Consider the following 13,531-nt stretch of genomic DNA (forward strand, 5'->3'; position numbering starts at 1 on the left):
CAAAAGAAGAACAGTATGCTATTTTTAAAAAAGAAATATTCAGAAAACCAAGAGCTCCTGAAAATTAGAACTATGATAAAAATAAAAAAACTGAATAGAAGGTTCAGAAGGAAAAAAAGAGGGAAAAGAAAACTAAGGGATCATACATTTAATATATTTACTAGTTCTAGAAAGAAAGAAAATAGGAATAAATAAGAAAAGTAATAATATTTTCAAGAACTAAAGAACATGTTTTCAAATTAAAAGAACCCATTAAATGTCCAGTACAATGAATAAAATAAACTCACACCAAGGAATATCATCATGAAATTTCAAAACACTGAAGAAAAGAAAAAAATCATAAAACTCTCCAGAGTGAAAAAGTTTCAAAGCAGAATCAAGAATGAGAATGGCACTGGAGTTTTCAGTGGCAACAATGGAAGCTAGAAATCAAGAGAAATGTTTTCAAAATTAGAAGGAAAATTAATTCCTACTAGAATTCTATACACAGCCAAGCTAAGTATAATAATAAAACAGGGGTTTTCATATATGAAAAGTCTCACACACAAAAAATTACTTATTTTCTTAGGAAGCCCCTGCAGGAAATAAACCATGACAAAGGAAGAGATGAAATCCAGCAAATGGGAAACTCAACATAACAGAAAGACAAATGGATTTCCCAGGACGAAGGTAAAAGGAGACCACAGAGTGACAGCTATGCAACAAGTACAAATCCAGCCTCCAATCATGAAGCAAAAAAGTTAAACAGCAAATTACCACATGAACCAGCAATTCAACTCCTAGGGATATACTGGAAAGATTTGAAAACAGGTGTTCAAACAAATACTTGTATACCAGTATTCATAGCAGCACTATTCACAATAGCCAAAAGGTGAGAACAACCCAGTCAGTGTTCATCAACTAATGAATGGATAGACAAAATATGGTATACGCATACAATAGAATATTATTCAGCCATAAAAAAGAAATGAAGTACTAATACATGGTACAAAATGGATAATCCTTAAAAACCTTATGCTAAACGAAAAACAGTCAGACACAAAACGTCCTATTATATAATTAATTCCACTTACAGTTGACCTTTGAATAATGAAGGGGTTGAGGGCACTGACATAGTCGAAAATCTGTTTATAATTTTTCACGCACCCAAAACTTAACTACTATTAGCCTGCTGTAGATAAGAAGCCTTACCCATAACATAAACAGTCAATTAACACATAATTTGTATGTCATATGTATTATATACTGTAGTCTTACAATAAGGTAAGCTAGAGAAAATGTCATTAAGAAAATCATAATGAAGAGAAAATTCATTTATAGTATGTAAGTATTTACTGAAAAAAATCCATGTATAAGTGGACCTGGGCAGTTCAAATCCATGTTGTTCAGGGTCAGCTGTATATGAAATATCCAAAATAGGTCAATCCAGAGAGACAGAAATTAGACTGATGGTTGCCAGGGATTAGGGAGAGAAAGGAAAGGGGAATGACAGCTTAATGGATACAGGGTTTTCTTTTGTGGTGATGAAAAGGTTTTGGAATTAGAGGTGGTAGTTATACACCATGAATGTACTAAATGCCACAGACTGTGCACTTTTACATGGTTACTTTTATGTTAAGTGAACTTTACCTCAATTTTTTAAAGAGAGAAGGCTCCTAGAGAACGCTAAGAAGATGAAATTGACAGAATACCTAACGTGTTTAAGCATATCAAAATAAGATTTTAACAACTGGGCAAAGTTTGAGAATGAATTACTTCACTATATAGAAAACTAGACAAATAAGAAAAACTAGAAACTCTAAGAAAAATAATCACTTTAGTCATGCGTAATGTTTATAAAATTAGTAATTCAAATATGATATTGATCTAGGCAGATCGTGACATAATTATAAAGGGTGGGGACAGAAAATTCTAAGTCTGTGGTAGAGAGGGAGAGGTGAAAGAAGTAGTTCCCAATCTTCCATAGTTCAAATTCAATCAAAAATACCTAAAAGTGAAAAATTAAAAAGTAGAAGTGCCAGCATAAGTTTATTATGTAAAACTATGGAAGTAAACACTGAAAGAAACAATTATAAAAGTTTTAAGAAGTTGCCTCTGGGAGTAGGACATGAAAAATGGAGGTAAAATGCCACAGGGGGTTGCTAGGTTTTCTAATAAACTTGGTAAAACCAGAAGGGAAGGAGGTGGAGGAGGAATGGTATATATTTACACCAGTTATAAAAACAAACTCACCTGGAGAAACTGTGTGAATTCTGTGTAGTTAAGATGCTTCTTTCGATTATGCCCAAAATGCAGTCGGATAAATTCACAGTCCCAGTTAAAAGGGATATGATGATGAATAATTGTCTGTCCAAAAATTTCTTTGACATTTTCTTAAAAGGGAAAACAAAAATACATAAATTATATCTGAAATAAGTAGCTCAGTCCACTGCAATGTTCCTACAGAAAGAAATTAAGAGAAATTTTAAAAGTCAATATTATCTGCTTCTATTAAGATTAGCTGCAAAATTTTTGTGCCCAGAAACCCATGCACAGGAACACAATTGATACAAAATATAATTTTACACTTAAGATTGTGTGCCATTACATATAAGGCCACGAGATTCTTAATTTCTCTTGATTTAATTTTAATTAGGAAGTGATTTATATCTCACACTATGAAAGCCTACTACTTTGCATTCCAGTGTAAAATCAATAGTGTTTTCCCGGTTCCTCAAGGAGTCGAATTAAGCCCTTTATCAGAAGCATGAATACCTAAATTACAGGATAATGCAATATTTGTCATACTAAGTATGGTTTGATTGAGGCTTGATTATTACATTCACACTAGCCTGAATATGTCTATTGAAGAAAGGTATAAGAAATACTACCAAAAGCATATCATTAGCTCAGCAGCAAGCACCTTATTAAAAGCTTCTGATATTATCAAAAATATGGTCTTGACACAAAGCTTCAAAATCCTCATAAAAACCATGATTATTAGTCTCAACTATTAAAATATTTTAAGATAAGTGAAATTAGTGATTCACTTTTAAATAAAGAAGAACTAAACACAGTACACTAACTTTTAGATAAGAACCAGTCACACTGTGTATACAACCAAAACCCTCTGACAGCTTGTCTTCATGCACTGACCATGTCATTCACTTTCTTACACAGGTCTACACTTACTATGAAAGTCAATTCACAAATGACTGGTACTTCAACAAGCATAGACTAGATAGACGAATTTAGAAGCTCATGCCAAAAAAAAAAAAAAAATCATTAACAAAGTTAAGAAAGCAGGAAGCCTGTTTACTGACGTCTTAAGAACAAAATTATTTTCAAATTTAAGCCAATTATATTAGTGAAAGGGTTTTACCATCAATTGCTATCAATTATACTAGAGAATTAGCAAATACAAGTGTAGGTAATGTTTCATAAGCTCCAACTATGCTATTTTCTCTAATTTCTGCAAATTCTTTAAATAAGATACAGATCTTGTATTGTAAATGATTTAATGGATTCCCTTTAGTTTTACATACCTTTTTTCTTGATAAAAGCATTGCTATGGGGGGGGGGGGGCCGGGAGGGGGTATGGTGTAAGAATCCTGAACTGGATGCCCTACCAGTCTGGACTCTATATAAACAGCTCTGAATAGGTCACAACAATCAGTAACTTGAAAGAAGGCATTGGATGTCACTGGGGAGATGGGATTCTCATCTTTCCTTTCAAATGGAATGTAGCATTTATTTCTTGCCTAAGTAGCAACAGTATTTCAGAATTTTCAATCATATCAAATTATTTCCACCTTCCATAAACATAAATTAAATATATAGGTTTTTGTTTCTAAAAGCAAATAATTAGCTCAATAGCAATTCATGGAATCCTGCTTCTAACCAACACAAAAAATTACCCTTAAATCTATATGAAACTTCAACAAGTTGTAACATATGTTAAAGTTCACAAGATAATTAAAATAATAATGGTTGCAATAAAATATTTAGAGCTAAAAATATTATGGCAGATTAGTGATATTTTAGGATCCCGCTAATTAATTGGCTGCTTCTATTCCCAAACTAATTAATTTGATTTCTTATTTTTAAGGTCTAACAAAGTGTGAAATTAAGGAAATGAAGAAATTAATGGAAAGCAGAACAGGATAAGTTAAATTACTACATATATTTAAGTAATATTAAGATTAACTACTAAAGGGAATAAGTTATTTTGTGATCATCTTTATTTTAAAGGTCACAATTCCCAAAACTCAACTATTTGATAAGAAATGTACATATTGCTACTTTGATAAGTTTTATATAATGGTGGAATAAAACTGAATTCCTTTTATATGATCAGAAAATATCAGAATCTCGAGTGCTAAACTATATCAAATAATTCAGAAGTTTCAAACTGAAAATTTAATTATGAAAATTGTTTCCTAGTATCACAAAAAGGACATTTATAAACCAAAATTACAATTTATAATTTACACTCAGAAAAATAGCTCTATAGTAAAAACTTAACTAAAAGCATATTTTGTAAACTTCCTGGCAACTTCTAAATAAGATCTTAAACTATCTCTGAGACAATTAAAATGATGGCCTTAATTGCTCATAGTAATCTCCCCAAATATTGAAGTGTCATTTCCATAAGTATTTGTTTGAACTTCTCCTATTTCTCCTAAAGTGGTCACTTGACACTTTTGTATATGGTTTTATTATGACCACTATTATGTGCTGTGGTTTATTAACTACTAGACAGTTTTAATTATTTCAGCCATGTCACAGTCTACAACTACATTACCAGGACTAACAAAATTTCAAACCCACTTTGGCACCTCTTGATGTATTCTAATTTCCCTTCTGTTGTTATTTCCACTACCAACAGCCTAAGGCTAATTCAGGAAACTTACAGAAATAATTATTACAACTATTGTTTTGAAGTCTAATTCTTAATCACTTTACTTTTACCGGGATGTGCTTATCAAAAAAAAAAAAGCTCTGAAACTGAGGAACTTATACTTGTGTGAGGCAAAAGCTGATAGCAAGCTGCTGATGTTCTTCTTATCTTACCTGATTTCATCAGGTTCTGCATGACATGAAAAGGGAACACTGATAATGTTAAATGCACCCAATATATCTAACTGAAACTGCATAGCAAGTTTCCCCCCAGAGAGAATCCCGTCTTTCCAGTGGCAAACAAGGATCTTGAGCTCTAAACAGCACTTCATGGAGGCTCTTTCGGTAGCCATAGTTCTGGCCTGGGTGAAAGGGATATGACAGGCACATCTTATTGGCAGCAAGATCAGGATCTAGTGTTCTAGACTAGGTTGGCATTGCTAAGGGGAATAGGAATCCATTCGTTTTCTGACATATAGAAAACAATAGACCACTTTTTCACTTCCTGCAGAGTATGGGCTTATGAAAGAGATGGTTTCTAGTTGCTTTGAAAAGGGAATTGGGGCCAGATAAAAGTAGCCTGTCTTTATGATCTCTTTGCTCAAGGGAGAGGAGCACAATGATTTGTCAGGAGCACAGGTAATGGTGACAACTGTGATTAAGTAAAAATATTCACAGATGTATAACATTAGTCAGTTTAGTTGTATCAGTCACTTATGATGACTGGACTAGATGAAATATACATTGAAGCATATATATTATGTAAATATGTCTTAACAGAGGTTTTAATTTCCCCAGCAGCCCACACTGTGTTTCCCCATCTCATCCGCCCTCGTCCCTCCCCTGGTCCTTATGGGAGCTTCCTACTGGTCTTGTTCACCTTTCTGCAGTACAAAATTACCTCTGACCGGGGCTGGCACTCTTCTCCAAGACTGCCGCCATGCCTGTTCCATGAATGAGCCTGGAAGGAGCTGCTGTACCAACGGTGTGGCCAGAGAACTCCTCCTGTAGGTATACAAGCCATCAGCCCTGTGACACAGCCCACCTACCATCAGCCCAACGACATCCTGATTCCAAGGATTTCAGCCCAGCAGGAGCCACTGCTTCCAACTTACAGGCTTGAGACCAAACATTTTTATTGTCAGGGGAAAAAAGTCCTCAACAGCTGAGTTTCACCTGCACAGTTCTTAAAGTGAAGTCAGAGAGGCTTTTAGAAGGACTCCAACCATGAACAAGGAATATCCTTGTGTATAACTGAACAAAAACAATGGCGAGACTTGTGGAAGTAAAGAGTTTTTCAGTGAAGGAAAACTTGGGGGAAAAGAGGAACAACTCAGAGACCAAAAAGGAAAACAAATAACAACAAAAATAAAGATCAGCAGGAACTTGCAGAAGAAGTCCCAACCAACATAGCACGTAGACTCAGTCCCAAACCTCTGGTTGTACTTCCAGGGGGGCCATTAGTTTCCTGGTGATCTCTGTTTTTCAGGGGGAAAATATTTCTATTAAACCCTTACCTACCTCCAGAAGGGACTACTGTACAATCAGTCAACAGAGTAGTCCTGTGCCAAATATATGGAAAGGTCCATTTCTCAGGAAAGGTTAATTTACATTTAAAGAGCATCTATTACCATAGAAGCTACATGCTTTAACAGTCTATCACCAAATGGCATAAAAACTATTATCACTATGTCCTTTTTTTAGCTCAAACTCTAATAGCCTTGAGTTTTTTAGCCTCAAATTCTAATATGATCGTCTCTGTGATATCTGAAAGGAGTCTCAAAAATTCTTCCTGATTTAATTTGAACGTCCAGGTGAGGCTCCAATTCTTACCAGATTAAAGCAGATATTTACTACCATTACAATTTCATAGTTTTCCATGTCTATAGCCACTGAGAGAGGGCACAACGTTTTCATATCTAGACTTCCATCTCCTGAACTTTTTAATAATAGCAGTGGTTATTCCTAAACCACCCCAATCTATTCTCCCTTTTAGGAGGAAAGAGTCTATTTCAGAGGCACAAATGAAACACATTTTTATTTGCTGTACATATTGATGATCAAAGACAGGACAAACTCAAAAGGAATTCCTGCTTTTTGAAGGTTCTACAGTCACAGGATGAAGACATGCCCTTAGAAAAATTCACTTTGAAGAGTCCTTACTCCTAGGCAAACACAATGTTGATGAGATTTTAATAGAAAACTTAGAATGTGTAACATGTTTTATATTCATTTATTAGTTAATAGATAAGAGTTTGGGTGTTGTTTTGGTGGTGGTGTTTTTTTAATGATTACATCTTTGTTAAAACAATAGGTTTTTATTTTTTTTTAATTTAGTGCAAAGGCATGGCAGCTATTGACAACACAATGTAGTATAATCGGTTATCCAGGTTACCTCAACCTAATTCTATCAAGCAGAATATCCAGTACGCTAGTGGATAATAGTGAGACCAAGGCAAGTTTATACTGTATCTAACACACCAGTCATGCAATAGTCTCTACAAAGCTCATGCCACCAGGCTCATGCTTGTAACAGGTATACAAGCCATTAAGTAATTATCCACAGCATGCATTAGAAGTTTGATTAAAGGAACATCAAAGAGGAAACAATTAACTAATGGTTTTATTCACTCTTTTAAAAGCTCTAGAACCCTCTCCTGAGCTTGCACATTCTGAAATGGATTACCAAGGTCTCAAAGGAAGTCCTTTCTCCCAGAGAGGAGGCATCTCTAACAATAAAAGAAACTTGCCCAACACTCAAGTAAATGTTGTTCAATATTGCTACTTATATAAATACTTCCAAGATGCACACAATATAAGTATACAATTTGATGTGTATAGAAAGCATATCTAAAAAACAAAAGCATAGATGAGAACAATATATACAAGCACACAGAACATCACCATCACAGTCCATGAGAGATACCGGGGCACACGCCTTTCCCCACTCCATTACACCTTGCAGCCAATATTCTCTCCCACCTTTCTCTCCTGATGTGCACAAGAGAAAACTATTCTTTAAATAAGCTCCAAACTAGAAAACATAAGACCATTTGGTGAAAAGGATGTAAAGCTAGAATGGATCTAAAATTTCCTTTCATTTAAATATGTGTCTATAAACACATAAGCACAATTCATTTTATTAAGTGGGTACAAACATGAAAACTGACCTTTATTACAGATCCAAAAATCCTATAAAAATAAACTCCAAGTTAATTATTTCCTTATGTTGAAATTCTGTCATCTTGAATACAGCCTGAAATGAGTGGGCCTTAGAAATCTTATTAAATGGCATGTAGCAGTTTCAATGCTTTTCCTCTTTTCTTAAGAACAGGAAATTAAACTTTCTCTTCTTCATCATGATTATCTCCATTTTAGTAAGAAAATGTGTCTAAATGGATCCTCAATACTAGGAAGGCAGCGCAGGATGGGAAATGGTCAAAGGCCCCAGGAAGTAGGTGAGCACCATCAAGAGAACCATCCAGTTGACCAGGGACTCCAGGAACAATGTCAAAAGGGGGTTCGGCTTGATCTTATTCCGTAAGAATCTCCCTATGTCTAGATTGGAAGAAGAATGAAAGGATTCTGTAGGGTTTGTGTGTTCTTCAGTTCATACCAGGTACTATAAAAACTAACATTGATTTGCTTTGCTTTCAATCCTAATTATATTTTCTTAAACTCCTAACTCATAAATCATAGTCTGAAGGAAAAACAAAAGATCGATAAAACGCTAAACTTGGGATCAAATAACTACAAGCTTTCATTTGCATGAAATACTAAGGTGTGTATAAACCACTCCGCTACTTCCTACACTCACTTTAATATACTCATCAACCATGGCACGAGTCTCTATTGTTAGTGTGTTCGATGAACTGACTTGAGTGACTTGTTTTTAAAACTGGAAATTAGGGAAAGCAATCAAATGGAGGAGACACAAAGAACCAGCATATCCAGGTAGGAGGTACAAAATAAATTACACTTTGGTTTTAGGGAAATCTAATTCTTAAACAGATTCGTGATAGAAACACAGATGTACTGTCATTCATGTAAATATTTGTACTATTTCCCAAGCATTTCTGCACCATATTTGAGCATGGGTGATACCTACTGAAAAGAGAAAATGCAGCACTATTAGTTGGACAGGGTTAATGCTGAATGATGAGATGTAAAGGTTTTCTGCTTTAAACTACAGGACCTAGGTGTTTTTGAGAAAAGTCAACATGCTTTAGGAGGGAGAATGACCAGAGCTTGCTCCAATGCAGGAACAATGCCAATATAGGCACAGAAACCTAAAGCACTGTGCATAGGTCTTTATTTGGGGAAATCTTCTTATACGGAGGACAACTGGATCAATGGGCAGAGGGAAGGAAACAATCGATGTCAAGCTAGAAAACGTGCCCATTACGATAGATCATAGCGAAGACACCACTGTTCCTTCCGAACACCTGTACTTTCTCACTATTCTCACCACGACATTGACACTTCTTCCTTTGGGTTGAACTATGACAGTTTCTTTCATAACCAACTCTAGAGTGAATAAATATTCAGTGCTGTGGCTCAAGAAAAACCTGACTTGCACGAGTTTCTCTACCACCGGTTGATGCCAATTCACACCATAAATGGGGCCCAGGTTCACTTTTACAAGATGGAAAAGTTCTGCAGATCTGTTTCACAGCAACGTGAACATACGCAACACTGCTCAACTGTACACTTAAAAATGGTTTAGACGGTAAGGGTTATGTGTTGTGCTGTGTTACAACAATTTAAAAATTCCAAATATTAAAAAAAAAAAGATGAGGGCTCAAGGTCCTTGAAAACACTACATTGTTTTTATTGAAAAGCCTGTTGCAGGAAAATATTAGCTGATACTTTTACTGAACAAAGACTAATTTCTGCAAATAAGTGTCCTGAAAAACTAATACATGACTACAAATACAAATCCTACTTTATGTGCTTGTCAGACACTGACAATGGGCTAACAGATTATGTGCCTACCAAAGGATTTAAAACAATTTCTACATCCCACTCAAATGGCAATTTTAATATTCTAGCCTTGTTTCCTAAAACCAAAAATCTAAAATGGGGGTTCAGAGAATACTAACTCTTCTTGCCTTAACTCTCTCCTTCAGTTCCACTCTTGGTGTTAAAACGACACAGTAGCAGTTTTCCAAAGACACTACAGAGAAGCTCTGAACTCCCTACCCAAAAAATCCCTTAAAGAATGAGATGATTCCACATTGTTCATAAAGAACTTTGTCCAGGCTGGCCCAGAATGAGTAAACTCACACCACCTATTTTAGGAATGTGCGAGTGGCAGCGATTCAGCGAGCGGATGCACAGCACCCCTAGTTGCCTTCATTTTTGGTGAATAGTTCAATGCTTTGAAGAAAATACAACCATTTTATGTGTAAATCCCTTTATGAAAGTAACACTTCACTTATTGGCTAGCTCCTAAACAAACAGCAATCTATATGCAGTTACGAGATTTAGCAAATAAAAATGGAACCAGCCTCACTAACTTCACTTATCACTTATAATCTTTTTTTTTCCTTACCAAATGTCACCTCTCCATTTCCACTCTTGTCAAACAATTGGAAAGCCACTATGAACATGGAATCTGGAGCACATAAAACAGATTCAAAGGCCAAAAACTCTTGATAGGAGATCAACCTAGAATAAAATATAAAATGTTACTGTATGATTAAGAAAGGGAAAAACATCAGGCATTAAACCTACCTTTACTGTATGACCAGTGGCTCAGGGTACCACATCATTGATAAAGGGAAGTTTCTCTTTATAGAGGTATTCCAGATAATAAAGAAAGAGAGAAGGAATGATAGAATTAGAATATCATCCTTTTGTGAACCCCTCACAAATTAATGGACCTGGGCAATAATCAATAGCCCCTAACATCACAAAAGAGAGAGAACTAAACCAAAAATAATTGAACCTGAATCTGAACGAGTCTGCAGATCAGAGTTTCTCCACCTTGGCACTCACTCAGTAGTGCCATGTGAAGCTGGGCGATGCTTTGCGGCGGAGGCCTGCTGCGCACTGTCTGGTGGTTGGCAGTATCCCTGGCCTCTACCCACTAGATGCCAATGGCTCCCACCACGTTGAGAATTACTACTTTAGATGCAATCAACAATTTGCAGAAAATACAAAGGACAAAGGAACATGTTGAACGTCACCACAGGAACACAATCAGCAAAAATGCAGACTGCAGGAAACTACAGGGCGAGCATTCTGTGGCTGAAAAAAACACTTTTAAAGAAGGTATGTTGGAGAATCTCCTGAAAAACCTAAGAGATACAGCAATTAATTATAAGATACAGATCTGATTTGGATTCTGGTTCAAGTAAAGCAAAAACAAATTTAGTTCATAAGAAAACTCAGGAAATGAAAATACTGATGTAATAAAACCACTAGATGATATTAAGAAATCAATCTTAATGTTTTTGAGAAGTTTCTGTTTTGTTTTGGGTAACATTTCTTATTTTTTAGAGGTACACACTGAGATATTTACAGGTGAAATATGTCGTCTGGAATTTGCTTCAAAATAATCTAGGGAATGAGTGGAATAAATGAAATAAATGTAATAACTTTAATAATTATTATTACAATAATTATTAAATGTGGGTAGAAAGTATATTGAATTCACCACACTATTCTGTTTTATGTATATTTGAAATGTCAATAATAAAATTTTTAAAGGAAAAATTTCAAAACAGAAAGAGGGGAAACTAAAGCTTATTGAGTCCTACAATACTCAGGGTTGTGAAATTAGCCAGGAGCCAAAATTATAGTGAAATTGCCTTCAATGATTTTATGGAGCTGCTATATGCTAATTTAGAGTAATCATCCATAGCAAGTTTTCTGCAAAGATTCCATAGCATGTTGATGCTATTGGCAAGTTACCGGTACTCGCATTATAAAAAGCTGTATATATACCCTATATCCGAGCTAAAGGAATAGACCCACAGAATCTGACCTTTGCATAACTTCCCCTTGCTCTCTGAACTCTAGGCCACACTCATTCTTAGCTCCTAGAAAAATCCAGGAACCTTCCACTCAGTGCCATCACTAAGCAATTTATTTTCCTTGGAATGGTCCCACCATCTCCAAATTTTTGCCCATTTAATTTGCACCCAATCTTTAAGCTCAGCTTAAATATCATTTCCTCAAGACAACCAACTAAGAGTCCCCAGATGACTTCACATTCCTTCAAACCCTAACAGCAGCCCCTTTTTAGTACCCCTTGCAAAATTCTTAAAATAATTAAGTAACTCATCGTTTAAAGTCTAATTCCCCATCAGAAGGTAGGCTTCTCACAGAGCACAGGCTTGATTCAGGGTAGGAACTCATAAATATTTTTGAATAAACTCAATGTAGACTATATAACATTTTAGAGAGACATGTTTCCCAACACAGTATTAAGAAAATGACCACCTTTTGCATTTCATTTTATGCCCCCATTCTTCTAAGACATATTTTATATTCAATGTTACATTTCCTATTACTTAAAACACTTTGAAATTTGTTTAAATTACACAAGTTACATTACATCCAAAGCAATGATGGCTGCTATGCCTTTGCCCTTATGGAAGGAAAGGCTTTTGGTGGGTTATTTGGGGCACTGGTGACGATACCCTCACTGGGCCCATGTCCAAGGGTCCTTCATGACATTAGGAGCTTGAGAGCCTAATGAACCCTGAGGGGAACGATTCAAAAATCAAAACTGTGTATCAGGCCACATGTCATAATACACCTTATTCATTGGTGTACTACTAAAAAATATAGTAAAACTCTAAAAAAGTGTGGTTATCATTACACAAATGTTAGGGTAGTAAACACAGATGAAGTTGTATCAGGTTACATCAGCAGTGATCTAGGGAAGGAGTTAGAGAAGATCTTCACTTTGTACATTATATATTTCTCAAATGTTTGAAACTTTTACAATGAAGAATTAGAATTAGTTCTTCTGATTATAGAAGAAATTTTAAAAATAAAGAAAAGTAGTTAGGTTGATTATAAGTTAAAAAAAAAAATCTTGGTTTTTCCAAAGTAAGCCTCAGGAATTAGACACCAAAAATACAATTACTCTGAAATACAGAATATGTAGCTTTAAAACACATTTCATACTCAGTAGTATTTATGAGAAGGGGTCAAAGACCTTTTCCTTAACTAGCAAAGATAAATAGTCGGCTGGCAGAGTGCGTTTGGCTCACACATGTGTTTTCTTTGGCATCAAAGTATTTTTTTAGTAGCATTTGTTGCCAATATTAGGAAATCATAAGATTTCACATCAATATCAATGGTTTCTGTTGATAAATTGTGAGCTTGGGCAACAAGGTTCTGGTCCCAAGTGGCACCAGCCCCTGGAATCAAGCAGAAGCTGCCTTCTTCGGAGACCAGAGCGCATCAGTTATCTCCATTCCACACCTGCAGATTTGAGACCCTTGTTGGGTAGGTTTGCAACTAAGTAGCCCTTTGTTTAAAATATAAAGTCTATGGACTTTAATAAATATCTATATTTTTTATATCTGTATATTCATAAAGGCAAATCACATACACGTATTCATGCAACTTTAGAGCCAGACGGACCCTTAGAGAGTCTGAAGAAGTCAAATGATTTGCTCTAAAACATTCAGCA

General features: G+C 35.4%; 1 protein-coding gene across 3 annotated transcripts in view; it reads right to left on the reverse strand.

Annotated features, from left to right (window-relative positions):
- SLC25A12 (solute carrier family 25 member 12) overlaps positions 1 to 13,531 on the reverse strand; it is a 161,587-nt gene that overhangs the window by 45,908 nt on the left and 102,148 nt on the right. For 2 of the 3 annotated variants that reach the window (XM_019727429.3, XM_019727430.3), the window contains exons 4-5: positions 10,433 to 10,548; positions 2,233 to 2,372 (exon numbers count right to left, since the gene is read on the reverse strand). In XM_019727429.3, the coding sequence (XP_019582988.2) occupies positions 2,233 to 2,372; positions 10,433 to 10,548 (256 nt within the window). Of the gene's footprint in view, positions 1 to 2,232; positions 2,373 to 5,779; positions 5,884 to 10,432; positions 10,549 to 13,531 lie in introns of those variants that run through there. The other variant, XM_019727431.3, reaches the window with a different exon arrangement.

Source organism: Rhinolophus sinicus, chromosome 17 (assembly GCF_057876585.1).
Source record: "Rhinolophus sinicus isolate RSI-liver-muscle chromosome 17, RSI-T2T, whole genome shotgun sequence".
NCBI lineage: Eukaryota > Metazoa > Chordata > Mammalia > Chiroptera > Rhinolophidae > Rhinolophus > Rhinolophus sinicus.